The sequence below is a fragment of the Labrus mixtus genome, chromosome 21, assembly GCF_963584025.1.
Source record: "Labrus mixtus chromosome 21, fLabMix1.1, whole genome shotgun sequence".
Classification (NCBI taxonomy): domain Eukaryota; kingdom Metazoa; phylum Chordata; class Actinopteri; order Labriformes; family Labridae; genus Labrus; species Labrus mixtus.
In genome coordinates, this window is record NC_083632.1 from 10236003 (window position 1) to 10258463 (window position 22461).

The 22461-nt window shown below is 37.5% G+C and overlaps 1 protein-coding gene across 1 annotated transcript; it reads right to left on the reverse strand.

The window, feature by feature from the left end:
• Nucleotides 1-2571: 2571 nt before the first annotated feature.
• LOC132955727 (uncharacterized) lies at nt 2572-5796 on the reverse strand. Its single transcript, XM_061028699.1, has 4 exons — nt 5400-5796; nt 4501-4780; nt 3570-3795; nt 2572-3480 (listed from the first exon to the last, which is right to left on the reverse strand). The coding sequence occupies exons 1-4, from the start codon at nt 5706-5708 to the stop codon at nt 3255-3257; spliced, it is 1041 nt and encodes a 346-aa protein (XP_060884682.1). The 5' UTR covers nt 5709-5796; the 3' UTR covers nt 2572-3254.
• Nucleotides 5797-22461: the final 16665 nt, after the last annotated feature.

Consider the following 22461-nt stretch of genomic DNA (forward strand, 5'->3'; position numbering starts at 1 on the left):
GTTCACATTTTCCAAGAGAAAATGTAATATTGTGCTTTACATTACACATGAATAGGGATGAAGGAGATTTATTTCTACACACATTTACATTACAGGAAGCGGAAAAGTGGGATACCAGTTATCTACACACAGAAAAAATGTGTTTGAAGTACCTCATAGTAGCTTGTGTTAGACCACCAGAACACTTCTACCACCACTGCTTAACAATTATTTTTAACAATGCCCAAGGGAGTAATGTGTATGTATATGCAAAGCTAGATTCTTGCATTTTATAATGGAAGAAGTGCAGATCCAAAAAGCTTTTTATGTTCAACTCATAAAAGATTAAACGTAAGTTGCTGCATCACATCCAATGTGATTTTTTAGCACAGCACTGGCTGGACTTTTTTGATCAAATATACAAGCTACCCAACTGTTCTCATGCTGATGACATTGAATTATTTATTTTATCTACCCTTAAAAGAAACCTAACAACAAAATGATCACACCCAAAACCTTTAATAATCAGTGTGATCAATTGCATTTACAATTTTTCTCAAAGTTCTCTTTTCCAGTTGCTTTTGGCCCATTTAAGTTCTCTTATCACCTGAGGTTACATTAGTATGGCTTGATGGATGACAGTATTGATGTTGCACATGACTCTATGGGCTCTGTATGTCTGCATGTTTTTTTTGTGCATAGGGAAACCCAGCACAACGCTCTCAGGAAGAGCTCAGCGATCACATCACACATGCACATTGACCAGATGCTCATCCATAGTCAATGAGCACAAAAATGTTTCGCTCCTCTAAAGCACACAGCGCTATTAGCATTGTGAAATGGGAGATGGGTAGTTAGGATACAGCTCTGCTGTGTTCTGACCTCTTGACATGGACACAGTCATTTACAGGTATTAGCAGTTGTGAATAAATCTGCATCCATAGGATCACATTACATTGAATGGGAAAGTGAGTTTAATGCAATCATCAAGTGGGTCAATCCTGTTCCTGAAGATACGTCTTTTTAATACATTTAAGATGTATGAGCCACATTTAATATTTCATCTTAAAGAAACTGTCCAAATGGTCTCAAGATAAGGTTCTATTGATTTAGTTTCCTATTGATCACTGTTGCGAGTTCAGAGTGGGCATCATTTACTCATGGTGTCATCTGTGGTGTGCCCATAGGCTTTCTCCAGGCAGAATAGGTAAATAGTGTTTAGCTCTCGCCTGCAGAATGTCAATTGCTTTTTCTTTTTTTTGCTTTTACCATAGATCAATTCAAGAGCTCTTTATCTCTGTGTTGTATTTCGGCTTCGGAGGAGTGTAAAAACATGCTTTGGTTACACAAAGAAAGAAATTATTCTCCACTTAAATGTGTTTTGTTGAAGACTGACTTCTCACTTTGACTGGAAAACAAAAATGAAAGCAGAGTGATAACAAAGGTTTCTTATTCATCATACAGTTAAGATGTTAGAGACATGTTTGGAGATATTTCCTCCAAAATATGTCAAAAGATTTTAAGATGAGGATTCAAAATGTTAAAACAAAAAAAAAAATGTACTTGATGATACAACTGGGTTAGATGATATCAGCATGAAGTTGAATTTTGGCAGTTTTTTACTCCCATCTTGAATCACTCGCCTTCTTTGCAGATTCTAAAGTTCTTGTTTGCTTGTTTGTTCTGGGTGCTCCTTGACTAAAAAGGTGCACAGATCGGGTGATGACTTGCTCCTCATTACTATGCAGATCTCCCAAACTGGGTACACAAGTACTCTGGCATGGGGATTTCTTTTTGAGAAATAAATTCCCATCCAAATCTCATTGCTCTAGCTAAAAGTCCTGTCCCATACACAGTCCACCAGTGTAATGTCGGGAAGTTTTCAGTGGTGCAGTTTGTGTGAAAAGGATTTGAGATTTACCTGTGCTGGCTTAACATCAATTATGTTGTTGCTCTCCAGGTGTATTATGTTGAAGCTTCTGAATTTTGCAGAGGTTGCTAAAATCAATTCACAGTATAGTGAGGAATAACACTCTATTTTAACATGATAAGTATTTAGCATTCATGTTACCTTTAATAAAACAAGTAAATCTGTAATGTTAAATTCCTCACTTGGTGGGTCTGCCCTAATAATTCCAACAACTGTTTTGGATACTGAGTCAGTGTCTGTTGATCTGTTATTCATTTATGATTAACTGCAGACTCCAAAAACGTACTGGCATGCCTCCTGAAGGTATCACCAGGAAACATCTTTAGATTCAATTTTTTTGCAGACATGACAGCACAGAAGAGCAAACTTTTTAAAATGTTTTTGTCTGAATCAACAGTCATTCCTTGATGTATTTGTTTCATTATATTTCTCACCTGTGTGAAGATCCACCAGTAAAACAGCTGCAGACGTTTGTAGGTTTCCAAATGGACTACAACAGATATTAAAACTCACCATTTGATAATTCTGCACTTATGAGTCAAGGGTTGGATCAGAGATATTGATCATTTGACTTTTTCCATGATGTCACATCCTCAGTTTTCTTCTTTATACATTTAGAAACATTGCTACAACTCCAATAGTTCAAATAATAACGCAAGCAGTGAGATTTACCTGAACCCTCTTTTTATTCAGAAAGTTATTTTAAAACAGGCTGTCACATAAAAGCAGCATACATTTTTGTCATATGACAAATGTTGAACATGTGGCATTCAGCGGATGTATGTGTGTCTTTGCTTCGGCTGCCCTTTCAGCGCATGTTGTTAAACAGAAGAACAGGGATTCATGTAGGGCTTATTCCTTCAGTTTGTGGATGAAACGCAGCACTGGAGAACAGAGTTGTTTTAATATGACTGATTATTGTCAAGGGCAACTACCAATTGATACTTTTGAAATATATGCAGGTATATGAGAGGAGTTTAATAAAAAGTTGTCAAACACTAATCTGTGCAATACTTGTAATTACAATATTAATATAAGACTTAACTGTCTTAAAATTTGTAGACCAGATTCCTGTGGCACTTTGTATGCAGTAATATTATCACAGTACAGTAACTTTGAGGTTTACAAGAAGTAAGGAACGGCGAACACCCAACCATATACTAACTTCACTACCCAGTGTTGTAGCAGCCAATATTCAAACAATTTGTCTCATCATTGGCCTTTTGAGACAACAAAAACATCTGTATAGTCTCTTTTCAATGTGACTCTGCACAGGGATGAATTGGCAGTGAGTTGATTTTACAACATATTAATACATCAGTCCATGGATCACATGCGTCCCAGATCAGCTGTTATCTGTTACCTCACTCCTTGCGACTGTCTCGCTCTGCCACTTTCTGCTAAACAGACAGGTATGGCACTGCTGACTGAAGGACACAGAAGTCCCCAGTGTCTCCTGCAGCATCTCACAGTGCTGCTCGCACACAGGACAGGTCTGGAAGAGGTCTCTGAGGCAGCTCTCGAACACGATGCACTCTTGCTCATCAAAACTTCTTGTGGAATTTGACTTTCTATCAGGACAAAACAAAAGCAAACAGTCAGTTAAAGATTTATGCACAAATGGTACACATATTGATTTAAAGCTGCAAAAGCCCCTTACCTAGTTTCAACTGGCTCTGTCAAAGAGTCCCCGGGCTGCGGCGTATCAGAAATAATTTCGTATTCTTTCTCCTCCTCCTTCAGATTTTCAACACGTAGTCTCTTAGCTGATCCGACATCCAGTAAAGGTGCCGGAGCCTCTACGGATGATGATGGCTGTTGAATCTCTCCGTCCTGTTCGGTGCTGCACTTGCGATCACTTTTGCAGTGAACTCTGTCCTGGGTGCCTGATCAGAAAGAGAGAAAAAATATAGTTTGAGGTTTTTGCTGCAGTGCTGAAAGTTAATTGCATTTCCATGTTTTCTTGATCATAAATGTTTTAGTTTTTTTTCAACTCAAGAACATCTTTTTTTTTTTTTAAATGATTGTCCTAACATGTCATATGATTGTTCCATAAAGTAGTGTGCAGGAGTCTTCTGAGTACTCTGTCTCTTCATTGAGATACAAACAGAAAAGTACAAGATACATGTCAGAAACAACAACACAATTCTCAGAACAAAACCGCTTCTATAGGCAAAGGTCAATATTTACTGTGACCTTCCTTTACATTTAGCGCATCTTGAACACTCCGGTTGACTGCCATGACAATTTCTAAAGTAATATCTTAAAGCAGGCTTCTTTCAGCACATCCCAGAGTTCATCTTAAGACTTTAGTTGACTTTTATTTCTCTCTCTGTCCAGGTGATCCCATACTGCCTCCATAACAATCAGGCCTGGACTCTGTGGAGATTAATTGATGACTTAATTGGCTGTTTTTCAGTCTAAATATGATTTCACTACATTAGCAGTGTGCTTGGGATCATTGTCATGCTGAATACTAAAACCATTCAGTCAGACGCTTTCCAGACGGAATGGTTTGATGAATTACAATAACAATGCTAACACAACAAATCATGTGGTTGACCATAACTTTTGCACAGTACTGCACTCACCTTTTCTTCTCATGTTTGTCGATCTTTTACAAAACGACTGTGTGGCAGCAGGTTTCGTGGAGCTTTTCATGCTGCACTGTGTTCCAATGGACAACATCATAACGGAGGACTGCGTCCCAGCAGTTTTTGTGGAAGGAATGTAGTTACGTTGTGTGCCAACAGAAACCATCAGGTAGGAGGTCTGCGTTGCAACACAGGCTGTACGTTGAGGCCAAGATAGTATTTGACTGGGGTTGTCCTCTGTTTTAATGCAGGTCAAGGGCAGCTCCTCCGATGAAAGCTAATTGAAAAAGAGGAAAGGAAAATTTAGTTTTTAGAACCAATGTGGTATTTGCTACAAAAGCTTTGCTTTTTATGTTACATAGTGAACCCTATGTTTTAATTGAATATGGTTTAAATAAAGCTATAACATACAGTCATACTACCTCACTGGTAAAGTTCACTTGAACACCCCAACCAACATTTTACATTTCATACTGTGCAATATTTATTTTATATTTCTGCAATATTTTACATTTCACACTGTGCAATATTTATTTTATATTTCTGCAATATCTATTTATATTCTGTTATGCTACTACCTGTAAATAACTCCTACCATACATTGCCCATCTTACCTGAATGAGAGTTCCTTTTTATTTTATTTTCTTCTTTTGTTGTTTTTAGCTGTGGATGTTTGTATGTGTGTGCACTTTAAGGTGAGGTCAAATAATTTCGTTGTATTATTGTATAATGACAATACAGACATTCTATTCTAGAGGTTTAACGCGTGACCATGGTAACCGAATGTGTCTGTGGTTGTCATAGTTACACCAGATTACGAACACGGAGACGATACTAAAGAATAACACCCCTGTTTTAGTTTTTTATTGAGTCAAAATGTGTTAAATGTTACTCACATCTTCCTCGTCTGGCTCTTCTGTGCATGCATTGTTTAGAGATGGAAAAGCCCCACTCTTCAGCCTCAGTTTAGCCGAATATCCTGCCGAATACTGGACTTTGTTGTCGAAAGAGTCTTCCGTGAAGTGACGTGCACAGACGAACAAGCTGGACTGTGCACATGTTGGACCACTAAAAAGAAAGCGTGGTTTGGTGCAAACAGACATGAGGAAATCTTCCCATCGTTTTCTTGTGCTTTCATCTTTAGGTAATGAAAACAAATTTGACTTCTCTCTACAACCGACAATCGAGCACCTTCTATGAGACATGTTGAACAAAGGTCCGGAGCAAGGCGATGAAATTCAGCGGGATGGAGGTAGAGCGTTTCCTCAAAACTTCAAGGACTGCACTTCCTGTACCTACGGTGGCCGATAAGGACCAACAGTTCCTGAATCTCTACTGTCGCAACAGCAAAAATCCATGTATAAAACCCACGAACACAAGTATCTGTGTTTGAGTTATAATGATTACATTTTGTGAGAAAAAAAAACCCAAACTGTTTCTGATAAACGTATAGCTTTGCAAAAGAAACAGGACAGAAAAATGGCCTTTTCTTTAAAAAAAGATTAAAGCAGTTGAGAGGGCTTTTTTCTTTTGACACCAACCTGCTTCAGGGGTGAAATAAGTTGAATAGTTTGATTTTTTTTTGCAATGAATAATTGTTTTATCATAATTTCAATTAACACTTAGAAGTAGGCTAAGTGTAAGGGGTTCCCATTTATCTGCAGTTCAAGTGTGAGTGCCCTGTAGCTTCATATAGGTTCAGTTTTAAATTATATTAACTTTTAAGGATGTCAAGAATAATGACAAATGGCACAATTAATGAGATCCTATATTGATGTTTGTGGTGGAAAGAAAAGATAAAAGTTTCCAAAATCCATAACAATCTGAAAATTTGGATTATGCTCTATACTTATATATTTATTTGCACAACAGTCTGCAGGAAATAATGTCCTGTATAACAACATCAATTATATGTGACTTTTGCTGCTATATTTTGCACAGATGCTGTGCAAGGATGACAGGAACACAAAGTGTGCCCAATTTTAAAAGGCCGCCATATTCTATCCTGATATACATGCTTTTTATTGTTCTTGATCTTAACGGTGGTTGTCAAATGTGGATCTAGTAATGTGGATGCAAGTAAAACAAAACCCAGACAGACCCCTAAAAATAATTACATAACAGCACCGTCTTTGGTGGACACCGAAGCATTTGAACTTTACACAAAGCAGCTGGTCTGCTGAATTGTGGAAACAAACACAAATTTGCAAGAGTAGAGGGATATGTTTCTTTTCTTTTTTCTGTTTATCGACAGTCCAGTGCAAGTCAAGTTGCAGAACTTGCTATGTAGGAAGGGCCAAATTCATGATTAATAAACAAAAAATGGTTATCTGTTGTTTTCCTACTACTGTTTGTTGTATGAAAGAAAGCTCACATTCAATCACGGCTAAATGTCCTGATATTTATTACAAAGGCAGAATATGATACACAGAGGAAAAGCACCTTCTTGTGTGATAATAATACATTTTATTTTGAACTATTTATCAACTTATCATTGCAGTGTAAGATTAGTTGTGGATATTGTATGAAACATCTAAACCTTCTCAGCTGATTATTTTTCAATATATAGTAGAAACTGTTCAATGAATCAATGACAAAGCACAGCTAATGCTTTTCCAATTAACACAGCAGCAGGAGAAGGGTTGTATCCTTTTATAGAGGCAGGGCATGCTTCCCAGGTCGGCTGTGATTGAAATCTGTACAAAGTGAGAGCTCAACATGTGCCAGCCTTATTACCCGTCCGGTCACTCCATTACAGACTGACAGAATCGTATTGCATGCCCCGTCATGGCATCCTAATTGGGTTTTCCCACCAAGACTTTTTTAAACCCTCTAAATTACAATCCTACTCCGACTGTGCATACAAATTCACTCTGTGCACGTTAGCTAATTTGCACCTCAGGAGCGGCTGCTGCTTTTTTTGAACGAATAATTGTCTTCACAGAGCTTCCTTATAAAGGATGTTGTTTCCTTAGCTTAGTACATTAGAGGAGAGTCAGTGAAGCAGACAGAATCATTTATGTTCTTAGTCAAACTGCTGCATGGCTGAGAATTTATGAGCATATTCCTCCCTCTTGTGAAAAGCGAGCTTGTCTTGTAAATATTTGATTGATCTTTTAATAAGAGAAAAACACTGCTTGGGGGAAGATATTCCTGCTTGAATATGTGACTTCATGTGTCTTAAAAATATACAAGACAAGAGATGATGACCTAAATAATTGTGGTTAAAAGCTATGCCTTAGAGCTATTTTATTACATACTTAAGGCTTGCAGTGATAAAATAAAAGATAGTTTTTGATTACTTTCTTTTTGTTATCACATAAAAGAAATGTCCTCTGTGTGCTTTTTAACGTTCGCTAAGATGAAAACGGCAATTTATTTGAAGGTGAATATTGATGTTTTGTCATTGAAATAAAATTGCACACGTTTCTGTCCCTCACCCACATACCAGCTCCGCTACAAGCTGTCATTCTGGTGAGACCTTCAAGTGAATAACAAAGCCGTCATTCTCCTTTCTTTGATGGCTGTAAAAAAAAATGCCACAACAGCACTGGAAAACATTGACCAACCAAAATGAAATCTTTAGTCTACCAAAAGGCCTTGAATAGCTCAAATTGTTTGCAGCCTTCATCAAATGAATTCATCTTCTACCCTCTGGATTACCTAGGTAACATATTCAGTAAATACCATGTGGGATAATTTAGCAATCTTCAAAGACAGGATCAAGAACAAAGACTTGTTCTTGTCCCAGGACATTTACATATTTCAAAACATTTACATATTTTCTAGGACACAAGGATTTCTCAGCTTCTCTCGATTTCCAACATCCTCATAACTTTGAGAAAGGAGCTTTTTTGGCAGTGTATTACTGGTCTGTTAAATTGGCAGGCTAAAAATGACAAAAATGATAAGATATGCACATAAACAGAAGTTTCATAACACTGAAAATAGTCCAAAAAACCCAGCCGGTTGCTTTTCAAACTTCAACCTCCACTTTCCCTCAGATCTATCAACCCACAGCATCTTGGTATAAAACTGAACTGTCTTTCATTTTCTCTATCTAATCAAATATCCCTGCGCTTTATTCAGGTGTATCCCATCACAATGTATTGCTTCCAACACTTATCAATCTGATTAGCTGTCCACACAGACAAATGCAGCGCAGTGCTGTGACAGCGGATTGAGAGGTTGTTGTTTCATACACACTAAGTTTGATAAATAATTCAAAATTATATTATGCTAGAAATCAATAGGAGAGTCGAGATGAACCAATGGTGGCTGCTAAAGTCTGCAACCCAAGGAGGCTAAGAGTGCTTCTTCCTGGAAGTGAAATGAATAATATGCATGTTGTTACTAGCATCTACTACCCTGTTTGAAGTCGGTAACCTCTGATCATGACAACTATTTTCTTACCACAAACACTCGTAATGGAAGAGGCTGGATTTTCCAACCATTTATTAACATTATTTCAGCATTATAAGGCACGTTTACCATTTTCTTTATGCTATTCATTTGAATAACATGTAGGCCTACATTACATTAAGCTATCACTTTTATGTTTAACTATAACTTTAAATATTGTACCCATCTCTATTTTTTGTAGTTAAAACTAACTATTTCATCTGGTTATCCATAAGTTAAAGCCAACAATTTTATCAGTTTATTCGTTAGTTAAAGCTAACTATTCATCTGTTTATCTGTTAGTTAAAGCTAACTGTTCATCTGTTTATCTGTTAGTTAAAGCTAACTGTTCATCTGTTTATCTGTTAGTTAAAGCTAACTATTTAATCTGTTTATCTGTTAGTCAAAGCTAACTATTCATCTGTTTATCTGTTAGTTAAAGCTAACTGTTCATCTGTTTATCTGTTAGTTAAAGCTAACTATTCATCTGTTTATCTGTTAGTTAAAGCTAACTATTTCATCTGTTTATCTGTTAGTTAAAGCTAACTATTCATCTGTTTATCTGTAAGTTAAAGCTAACTATTTCATCTGTTTATCTGTTAGTTAAAGCTAACTATTTCATCTGTTTATCTGTTAGTTAAAGCTAACTATTCATCTGTTTATCTGTTAGTTAAAGCTAACTATTTAATCTGTTTATCTGTTAGTTAAAGCTAACTATTCATCTGTTTATCTGTTAGTTAAAGCTAACTATTCATCTGTTTATCTGTTAGTTAAAGCTAACTATTCATCTGTTTATCTGTAAGTTAAAGCTAACTATTCATCCGTTTATCTGTTAGTTAAAGCTAACTATTCATCTGTTTATCTGTTAGTTAAAGCTAACTATTCATCTGTTTATCTGTAAGTTAAAGCTAACTATTCATCCGTTTATCTGTTAGTTAAAGCTAACTATTACATCTGTTTATGAATTGCTGCAGCCTAGCTTTTTAATGTTTTAATCCATTCCTTCTAGCAGTCTATTTCAACTATTTATTTTTTTGTTTTAACAAATTATGTTAAAATGTATTCAAAGCTGTTTAAACAGTTATATGCTGGTCATCTTTTCTATTAATTGAGACGGTTACATCACCAGTTAAAAAATTCACCCAGTAGTTTTAAGTTGACTTTCCAGCCGTTTATGTTTGGATTATTCATTTGAGCTTTTTCAACCTCGCTGGACTCTTTAGGCACACATTGTTAAAGTGAGTTATATTTTTATCCATTATACGAACAATTTCCCATTTTTTAGAGTTTATATGTTAAGCTAATTATATTAAGGATTTTGACCCTCTCTCTGCTCCTTAAACTAAAACATTTCAATCTTCATTTATCTTTATACCAACCATTCCTCATTTACTGATAGATAATTCTTCAACCATTTACCCATTCACTTTTTTTGTCTGACTGTTTCAACATCTTTGTTTGCTAATTACGTTTTCCCATTGTCATTTTCAACTCTGTCCAGGAGTTAGACAACGTCACGTATGGAAGTAACCTTGTCTGAGATTCACTTCTATACAGTAGTTTGTCAGAAGAGATACAAGTAAAGGAACCCATCAAAGTAAAATTTAGGTCAATCAATAATTTCTAATGTTTTTTGGAGACATCACTTGTCATGACTACAAGTGCTTGACTGCCAAACTGGAAGCTGAACAGATTTGCTATCAGTGCAGCACAATAATGACCAATAAAATGCTGTCTCACACATTGGATAGTTTCATGAAAAAAACAGCAGCTGAGCAAACAGGCTCTCTAATCTGGCAAACACACAAATGTTGAGTGCACATGTCCCAGAATGGCCACAATGCCAGTCTGTCTCCTGGGAAAATGATGCAGCGCTAGCCAGGACAGAAGTTGTTCCGAAGCTGCATCTGTGGCTTTTACCTTTTCTCCATCCAACACTGATTTACAGCATCAGGGCGAGGTTAATCACCAAGGTTATTGTCCTTAACGAAAACTAACAAAAAAGTGAAAACTAAAATGTAAAACTACACTAAAGCAAATCAAAACTAAACCAAATCTAAGCTTTTTTCACAAAATAAAAACGAAACATAACTAACAAACCAGCATTTAAACCAAATAAAACTAAACTGAAATATAAAACACAGAGACAAAATTAAAAAAAGCGGAAAATTCAACATTATTGAGAAAAGTATAATTGTTAGGTTGATGTTAGGGTTAACTGTAAAGATATGGGACATCATGAATGAAAACTTTATGCTTGATACCATGTAACAACATGGTACCTTAATAAAGGACAAAGGAAGAACATGCTAAATATGTACCTTACTTAATGTCTCTTGTTTCTGTGGGTAATGGAACTGGCTACTGTAGTTAATAACACTGGTTCCAGTATCAGTTATAATTAATAAGCTCTTCATTATTTACCCAGAGTCCCTCAGGGATTCAATTAGAAAACAACAATTACTGTGTCACTTGTCCACTCTCTGCTGCTCTAACAAGAAAACTGATCTCACTGCTAACACAATGGCAAAAATGTTCCTAGCTTTATACTACACTTGATCATTTGTTTCTCTGTCCAGTTCTTGAGTTTCATCTTAAACTGTGAAAGTGTGAAATAAATCCAGCAAACATAACTAACCTATGGCATCTCACTCATAAGGTTTTTTTTTTGTGATTCTCCAGGACACGTTGTGTTTAAGGTGCTGCAAGTTTCTTTCTAGTTTGTAATATATTACAATTTTAGCTGGTAGTCTGCTTTCCTGTTTGTGATGGACACATTATTCTTCTGTACACTTGCACAGACCATCTGTGACTGCACTGCCAGCAGTCGGGAGGATCATGTTTACAGCTAATTGCAGAGTGGAGATTTGTACTTGAGGGAATAACATTAGTCCTTGGTTTGAAATAGAGACTGTCATCTGTCGTCACAAAGATACGTTTAAATTGACATTCAAAACAGCTTGACAGCAAGTCTTGCTGAGCAAGACACTGTTTAAAGGCTTTATATGCGATTTTTTGATCCAACAGATGTCGCCCTTGAGCACCAACATGAAACCAAAACAACTTGCGGTGCATTGTTGTGTTAGCATGCTAATGCTAGCGATCTTTATTATGCTCGTATCTTCACACTGCATGTAAATTTACATCTAGAAACACAGTTAAGCAGTGAGTACAGTATGTTATTCTTCTTTTCTCTAGTCCCTCAATTAAACAACATTTATTCGCGAGGGGAGGAGTCTGCTGCCGTCCCGGCGATGTAAACAAACTGAAAATATGACTCGGAAAACTTGGAAAACATCACAGACAGTGGGACTCGGGTGTTACACCCATAGTAGACAGTCATGACTCACAGAGTTATTTTCAGAGGAGATACTTGATTTCTATTATATTTAAGTGTGAAAAATCGGATATAAAGCCTTTAAGCTCTTGGCATTGGCTTACTTTTCATTTATTATCTTGATGTGTTCAATTATTAAATGGGAGCAGCCAGCCCATTCTCTCCCGAAAGTCGTCAAATATTTTTAGCTGGTTATTAATTAAACTGACGAAAATTAATACTAAGGTCTCTAAATGAGCTACAAGGGCAAACAACACCATCAGAGTCAAGAATGATTACTTACTTTTTTTAAAAGATGAATTTCTTGGCTTTTCATGCCTTTATTGTAGAGACAGGACATTGGATAGAGTCGGACATTGGGGAGAGAGAGAGAGTGGGGAATGACATGCAGGAAAGGAGCCACAGGCTGGATTCTAACCCAGGCCGCCTGCCACGAGAGCTACAGCCTCTGCACATGGGGTGAACGAACCAACCACTCTTCTTGTTTTACTTTTTTCATGGAGGAGATTCTTGTCATGACAAAATCAGCAGGGAGAGAAGAGATACCTCTTTCTCCACAGGGGGCGCCAAATCACAAACTAAAAGTCCCCCACAGGAGCTTTAACTTTACTTAGTAGGTTTTGTGCTGAGCTTTTCTTTTGAAATTATGCTTATTTTATAATACCTTATTTGAAAGTTTTATTTTCAAAGCCTAACTGGAAGTTGCATGTAATTATCGCTAAATTAAATGTTGAGCCATTCATGTGTAAAAATAAACTAATGTTACCTAGATAATCATATTGTGATGCTTATGACCAAAGACCAAGCTTTTCTATTTGATGAAGTGACTTCTTTTAGGAGAGGAAACTTATGGAAATGTTGTTAAATATTTAAATACGCCTCAGAATATGGGTTGGACAGATGAAACTTGTGCCCTCCTGTTCACCCTAAATCTGCTGTAGAGGTCAAGCTATTACAGGGGATTAAGTACAACTTAAACAAGCATTAAAAGTACCTCCTCGGGGAGGCTTGGTGACCTCTGTGACAATATCTAATAACTTGTGGCAGCAAAGTGGGTCAAGTGATCCACTCACATCCGGATTTAATGAAAATCTTTTCCATTCCCTAGTCTGGTGTCGACGTTGCTACAGCCCTGAGTGTCATGTAAACTATCAGCAGAGGAGAGCGACTTATATGTCGAAACGCTCTTGAGAAAAAAAAAAAGAAAGCTGCAGGCACAGTATGTTCATGTGAGCTCATAACGCAACAATATGGCAGCTGAGTTGTTAGGATGAAAATGCAGTTTTTTCATGCTATATATACCTTTCCAGAGAGCGGTTCTCTGCCATCTGGCTCTATTGAACCGCGAGGTAATTGTTTCAAAGACAAAGGTTTGTGCAATTAAGAAAAGCAGAATATGGTCTGCAAGGGTGTAACCATGAACTACAGCACATATTTAAAACCAAAGTGTGATAGTTTAACTTAGTGTAACTTAAATCATTACCAAGTTACCCACTTTTTTTCAAGGCATTAAAGGAAATGTGCTCAGTGTTCTGATTGTGTTTAGAGCGAAATTTCACAACATTATATAATTTGACTTCATAGAAACATTGGCTTCTAATTGGCTTTGATACGTTATCTTTCACTGCATGCAGAATGATTTTCAGATCAATTCTCAGACAATTGCGAGAGCACTTATACATGGTGTGCAAATATTCATATTAGATATTATACTGACTGATGTAAACAGCAAGACCAGAAATTAATCATTCAACTAATCAAATATGGTTGGCCTGGTAAGTGCATAGAAATCTCTCTATAAATATACAGCATGTATTTAGCATAAAGTTAGCGCAGACTGTGCAAGCAGTGACAATTTAATTAGATAGGATTTTTTGCACTGAGTGGATTTTCCCCTCTAACAGACTCATCTCCAGCTTTGGGGCGGAGACGCTGCACCTAACTCTCCCTCTCATCAGTATTCACACCGAGTCTAGCATCCTGAAATAAACTTGATAAGACTTTTCATGCTCTAATTTACCATGGAGGCAAAACAGGCGGGTATAATTGCCCCTCTGAATACCATTCCCGTGTCGAATCAATATTCTACTAAAAAGTTGGTTCTTTGATTTTTATTTATTTTTTCTCCTAAGGATGACCTTTTGAACTTCTACTAACGAAGAGCAGTGAAGTTAAAACCTATCTGGGTGAAGCTTCTCTCACAGCTAACAGAGGAGGTGAGGGCCAGGCTGCTGCCACAGATTTTAGACCCAATGAGAGAACACGGGATCAGCCATGAGAGAAGTTTACTGATGTGATGAATGACCCCTGAAAAACCCATGTGATGACCCAAATACTAAGAAAGTGTCTTTATAATAACTACGTTAACTTTAACATGTAAAGATAAATGTAATGTGATTAAATGCCATTTTTGGGTAAAGTAGAATCTTACAATGTATTTGCAGAATAGTGAAAATGCTATCATTACCTTTAACATTATCATTGTCATTATTATTATAACTATTATTATTATTATTATTATTGTATGATATTGTTCTTATTGATTATTTTGCAAGATGTCTGCTCTGGAGCTGGAGTTCCATGTGGATGATAATGGAAGAATTGATTGCTAATGAAAGATTTGCATCAGATTTGTCCATTTTAGACCGTTGTAAAGCGATAATGTTGATCTACAAATAATGCCCATTTTCACCAACTACATTTTTTGGGGAACGTTGCTCAAATGTGGGTGATTGTCTTCGAAGTAAGGGATTGAGTGTTTGAAAAATTGGTGGTAAATATGTCACTTTTGTCAATGTAAACTTAATATGTGCCGTGTGAGAACAAAGATAGCCTGACAGGCACATGAGTCAGATGCTCCATAAAAACAACAACATTATTCTAGATCTACAACAAGACATTTATGGCAATACTTTAAAGGCCCTCTATAAAACTGTGAACTCAAATGTGAATAATAATATTGCAGCTAAGCACTTATTTGACTCTGACAGAGTATAAATATTGCTTCTTAGCGAGTGCAAGTTGTATGAAGAGTTGAATAACGATTTTGTTCTTTCCAACTTTGCAAATAAAGTGAGTGTTATTGGTTGTCACCTTATGTTTCAGGGTATTGTTCACAGCCCAGAAAGGGAATTCTTCACTTCAAGGGGATCTTCACGGCTCAGCAGTGCCAGAAATATCTGTGACAGTCGACACCCGGGATGTTCGCTGACTGGCTTTTTCCTGTGATGTCAGTACCTGTGATTGACAAGTGTGTCATCAACATTATGACAAGTATGACAAATACATATCAGTGACTCACACGCACAGGCTGACTCCTGGAAACATGCGAGGGTATTTCACCGTTTAGGGATGAATCTCATTACAGCTGTTGTGACATTGATGCCCACAGTGACTGACATGTACCCGCCGAGCTCAGCTTTCAGAGCCATGTTGATTTTTTAAAGTATCTGGGTGGCTACAGGTATAATCCTACAACTATAACCCAATATGTTTACAACAAGAATATTTCCTTTTTTTTCAGGACCAGTGGTCTCATGATCTTGAGCAAGAGTTAGAGGCGTGACATATTTTTTTAAACCAACTTTTAGCATTTCCTTTTGTTAGTACTCAACACTGCAATCTCAGAACCAAGCTACTAACTTCTGATGACTACATAGCCTCTGACTTACTGAGTAGTGAGCGGTAAGGAATAAAGGTAATTCTGCCATGGCTTTGTTTCCCCTTGTGCTTCATTGCTTAAGGCCCTGACACAGCAAGGAGATCGTCGCTCCTAGCTGGACCGTCGATGAGCAGTCGTCGACGGAGTTTTGGCGCTGGTGTGTCCGGCTCCGTCTCTACACGTCTGCCTTTTTTTTGCCGATTCTACATGTTGAATCGGTGTCTGCGGTCGGAGAGAGGAATCTCTCTGATTGGCTGTTCGGAGGTTTCATTTATCTCCAGCTCTTGACACAGATTCGGGAAAGCATGCAGCTGTAGTATTCATGCTTTCGCCCATTAGTGCGGTTTCTCCTTATTTGTCACCTCCGTCTCTTCTTTTGTTTTTCCACTAAAAGACCAAGGGCTGACACCGTCTTAAAAAATGCTAATTCAGAGAGAATCTTACCTTGATCTCCAAAGTCTTTTCCAAGCGATTGACAAGTGAGCTTGTATGTTACTGAAAAACAGAACGATGATACGAAGGATTCAGATTTCAACAATGCCAAAGTCTTTTCATTGCTATGTGGAAGCCCTCTTATCCCCTTGACAACGCTGACCAAACACCTGCATTAATTGATATGCCAACATCTATCACTGTACACAAGAAAGGTCTAATTAAAGTCTAGTGTGAATGATTGAACGATTAATTTATATTATTTAAATGTGCCAATTTACTCCAATGATATTTGAAAACATGATTTTAATTAAAAGGTGTTAAAACCAGCAACCTACCTTGTTTCATTCAATGTGTTGGTGTCATTATTTTTCAATTAAAATAGCTTTTCTTCTTGTTCAAAACCAGTATGGACCAAAAGATGCTCAACTTTAAATTAGAATAACTGAAATAGTGTGATAGCCTATTGACACTTAAACGCTGCACTTACAGGAAGGGTTTTTGTGTTTACATTGAGGTAACGGTGATTAAATTAACTACGCTGCTCTGCATCCTTACCGTTGTGCTGCTGAAACTGTTTGTGGAGGCAGGTTACATTCATTTTCATTAACTGCGGACAAATTGTGTTTGGGTGGGACTTAATCAGATTGTGGAGGTCTGTGGTTTCTTATAATACCTTGTGCTCCATCAATTGGGGGAATTTTTAGATTTGATTAGTTGATTGATTTGATTATTCGATGATTTAAATCAACAGAGTAAGTTGGAAGAAACTGTCACTCTTGTTCAGTTGGTTAAAATGGTCTTTGAATGGGCCGACTTACTCTGCATACAACTTGCTACACTTCTTTGTACATTTTTAATCATATATTTATGGCTGTTACCTTTTTTATAATTCATATGGATTCTTGAACTAGTTTAATAATAGATTAAACTAACTGTCATCAAATATACATCAGAAGAATTTTAATAAAAATGCGGCGACAATAAAATGCACATGAACGCCGACAAGCTGCTGCAAAGCTTTGAGGATGTTCTATGAACAGGATGATTAGATTGACGTAGATTTCTTGTCCTCAGTAGACTTCACCTTGAGTCGTCCTTTACTGTAAGAGTGTCTATAAACACAACACCCACATGCCCAACACACACTGTATTACTGTTCTTGTTTAATGTGAATAGAGTCAGGGATTTTTCAAACCACATCCTCCTTCCTGCTTTCAATACTCCAAAGTGAAGGATAAAAAAAAAAAAACAGGAGCAGATCACAGATGTACCCTGTAAGAAATTGCTATTACTGGAGAATAAGTGTGAGCTTATTATATGTAATTATATTGTTGGTATCATGGTTCCTCTCCTACCACAGCTTGGGTCTTTTTGTTGGAAGCTAGGATTAAGTATGTACACAACCATTAGATCTTAACATAACATTTTAGGTTAAGCACAAGTTTAAGCTGGTAAACTTTCTTTCTGCCTCATTCATTCACATATATCTTTCTCTTTCTCTCCTCTCTTCAGCTTCTCTAATCAGAAGATCATATGCATAACTCTTTTAGTTTAACCAAATGTCTTTACCAATCAGCTTTCTTTTCAGTGCAAAATGCAACGATCCTCCTAAACCAAAGCCCTCTGCTGTCCATTAAAGGCAAAGAAATACCCAATGAATAATATTTAACAACTGAATGTGACACCTGGTAAAGTGAATATAAAACCCCTTTTTCTTAAGAGCAACATGTTCTGGAAGTACAGGGTCAAAAATAACCACAGCCTCTCTCTGACACTGTCAACAAAACCTGAATAGTTGAAGTTTTTATTGCACTACATGCAATAAAACAATAAATCACAGATTTCATTTCCATTCACCACTGGCTCCTAAAAATTAAATGACTTTCTCTCTTAGCCTCTGCAGAGTGTAACTTATCTTGCCTGAACTTTCTTTTTCTAAAGGATGTCACAAGGTCGATTTGTTCTCTTGTGTAGTGATTGAGACATCAGCATGCTGCAGCATATTGCGATGAATATTTGGAAATGAGTGGTGGACAGAAATCAACAACTGTCGTCAGGCCCTCGGGGAAGATTTATGACCTTTCACTCATTTAGCTGAATCCAGGAAATTTAACCTTGAATCAAAAACAGAGCTACGCTATGTGAGCTCCTCTAGAAGGTCAGCTCAGGCACAAGTTTGCTGCAGGCAAAATTGTGAAAGTGTCCCCAGACGAGCAGCAGTTTCCCTTCGAAAGACGATTTTTAAATGAGACAGTAAGGAAATTAGAAAACATAAAGCAAAGATATTGATGAGAAGAGTCAGTGTCTGTACATTACTAAGGTTTATGAACGTTACCCTACTTGATATATGATGCTGTGTAACTCAGTGAAGAAAAACAGAGGATCCCTGGCTTGGATTTGACTAATTGTGAAAACTACAAAGTACTTTTGACTACATGATTAAAATGTGTGCATGATTGTTTGACCCTGTTTGAATTTAAAGATCAGATTTAATGAGGCAGTGTCAAGCAGGCTGATTTGAGTTTGGACTGCAATTTATTCCCTGTTCTGTTAGAGGTTGTTTCAGACTGACTACAGACTCTGATCCGATCATTATTACTCAGTGGGGGCAATTGTAGTTCAACGTTAACTTTAATCTGACACTTTCTCCTTCTACATGGTTCTGTTGAGTTTATAGTTAAGAAAGAAGCTAATCAAAGTAACAGTCAATATTAGTTTTAATTGGAGAACCCACTCACATCTAAAGATCAGAAACAAAACTAGAGATGGTTTCAGAGGTGCCTTAGGGAACACTTACACTGGCAATCCGTACGGGGCCCAAGCATGTTTGACCCCCAAAGTCCTGTTCATTATAGTGTGAGTGCTCCATTGAGCACGGTACACTTCCTTGGCCCTGGCACGGATGGAAAAGATGGGCTTCCGCATGGTACAGTTGCACGAGCATGAACACAAGCATGGGCACGCAACTTGGACATAAAGTATTCTCAATCCCTGCCTTCCAATATTCAGAAATGCTGAAATGTTATGGCCAGCGGGGGAATGGCCAATCATGCTTCAACATGGTATGGAACAACCGAGCCTCGTGTTAGCATGCCTTTAGTGTGTAATGGTTAACAGGAATACAAAATTGTGACAAAAAGCCCAAACATTTGCCAGGTGGAATATACTCCTTGTCTTTGTCGTCGTGTTTCAAAAATAATAGGGTCTCTTTTCAATTTTAGGTTACCTTCTCTTCCGTGCATTGTCAGAAGTAGTTGGATATCAAACGAAACTTTGTGTTCCAGTCCAACCACTGTGTTTAGAGACAGTACCTCTGAAAACTTGAGAACTGCAAATCTGCATTGGAGATGGCAGGTTGGTGCTGGCTGACGTAATTTCCAGGTTTTTTACCACAGAACTTCGTTGCTGAAAACAACATCGTTGCTGAATGTTGGCGAATTTATAACATCAAACGCAGAGAAATGTCTGCTTATCCAAGACCGTAGAGCTATGTTACAAACAACAGATGCATAAAATGACCGCAGCACCTCATTCAACTCTTCTGCCGTGAAAGACTCAAAATCTGTTGACATTTTTCTTTTTGTGCAGCCTGTCTCAACACAGAAAAAGTCCATACCAAGTTCTGTTTTGTGTTGGCTTCCTGTTTGTCTTCTTCTGTGTGGGATCATGTTGCCCCTAGCAACGACTGGAAATTGACAGACGCCAAATTAACCGGACTTCTATCCGTGTATTGATATGATTACAGTTAGTCCTGCAGATACTGTGATTAGAACTGCTTCCCTAGCAACCGTCTGCCATTCTTAGTAACTGTGTATTTCTTAACACTATTCATCTATCGAGGAATAGCAGACGATTGCTATGCTCAATTGGCCATTCAAAATCAATTCAAAAAAGTATTTAAAAAACAAAATTGACTTGATGAGAGTGCAGCTCATGCTAAACAGGGATGGATTTTTGTGCCATCATGTCAATCTATCTAATAGATGTCCACATATTTCATTCATTGACCAAAATGTCAACCTCAAAGTCAGGGAATCTCAATAATTATTTAAATTTGTTGTCTAGGGACAATGATCGTCTGTACAAAATTGAATGGAAATCCATCCAATAGGTTTTCAGATATTTTAATGTGGACTATAGATGTGGATCAATATACAGACTGACACCAAGCACTGGAGCCAATGCTGCTAGCATGGCTGAAAATGGTTTCCCTTCAGGTACTAACTGGCTTTTTTAACATCAAGACTTGTGTAGTTGACAAGTCAAATTTCCATTGGTAAAATACAGTCACTGACATGCAGTAATTTACAGACAATTAATCTAAAAGCAAACCAGAAGAATGGTAGGAGGAAGAAGTAGGTAGACAAGTAAGAACCCAACTCAAGCAAAGGACATTTCAAATTTCAATACACATTGCTTGGATCATGCTGTAAACATAGGACAGAAGTTTCTCCATGCTTCCATCTCCCTTACGGATATGAAATTGCTGAGCTGGACTGCAGGACACAGATGAGACTCGAGATATAAAAACTAATACATTTGCAGAGTCCTGTTTCTGAGTACAAGAGATGTTGTTTAAAAATGCATAAGCCATTTCCAGAACATGTTCTTTTGTACCTTCGGGTGCATGGAATGCAAACGTGTTTTGCTGCGAGGTCACAGCCGGCAGGGCTGCTCGGGACCTGCGGCTGATAAGAGATGATTGCTCAAGCCAGTCTACAGCTGGAGCAGAGTTTCAGCTGACACTGGTTTTGTCTCGATTTGTGAAGAGAATCTATTAGTTAGGGCCCAGTTTGGTTTGTGCAAGGTGGTAAAGTGTAACAGGGCGAGGGGAGGATGTAAAGTTTCTGAGATAATGTGAGCTGCTGAAACTGAAACTGGTCCTGTGGATGGATTGTTGATGAACTGGAACTGACCTTTGACAAATGTAAAAACAAAATGAACAGTGTTTCTTAAATTAAATAGTGTGTGTGTGTGTGTGTGTGTGTGTGTGTGTGGGGGGGGGGGGGGGGGGGGGGGATTCAACTACAATAAAGGGCCTATATAGTTCTATTGGGCTTTTATTGTATTTTTTATTCAAACAATAATTCTTCATTATATCTATGTATCTCTATTATAGGGAGAAACTGTAACACTGTAGTTTCTGATAAAATAAATGACTTCACAGAGTATTACACAACAATCATCTGTGTGTTGTCTTCTTCGTCAGGCTGTTGAAATAAAAAATGGTGAGTGGTCCACTCTGCAGCTCTCCTACCTCTTGTGATATCTAACCATTCTGACTGGTATGTTTGCTCAGGTTCAAAGATATTCATGAATTCATTCAATTAAATTCATCATATCTGACTTGCTTACAGTGCCAAAAGGACATTGTGAATTTTTCCCCACAGAAATATTTTCCTGTTACTATATAACTTTGGATATTACACAAAACAGCCAAAATGTGTTACAGGAAGCTCATCATATTTTTTAACTCTAACCCTAACCCTAAGTTTAAGGGGAATAATGAGAATAATGATGACATCTGATACCCTGCAGTTACTCGTGAAAAACACATGAATTAGTGATATCCTACTGTGGTCTTTACTAATGGAAATATTCTGTCATTTCTGGATTTGATGCTAATGAGTACAAACACTAAGGAGAGTGAATTATATGTATAAGAGTGCAGACAAATGTTCCAAACTGAAGAGGAGGGGGATTTGTTTGGAAACAGCTAGCTTCCAAAAAGGCCTCACTTAATTCATGAATTTGGAAGACAACAGATTTGTGGTATTTCAGACTAAAAAGTACTCATTATGGGTGTAGTAGCACTTTAAATTTGGAGGTTTCTTTTGCTCAGCAGAAGAGCAAGAATGATAGTGAGAGATTTGTCCCAGATGCTCTCTTCAGACATTATTCAAACAAAGAGGCCTGCGACCCCATTAACAAGCATGCAAGTGTGTTTCTTATGTATAGCCAATGTAAACAGTGCATATGTACTGTATCTATAAGTATGCATCCACCCACACACACATAAAAGTGCACTCATGCAAAACACATACATGCACACAGGATCCTCCCAGGGGTTAGCTCCTGTCTAACGCTGCTCATTCATGTGCACAAAGAACACACAGTTTCCTCC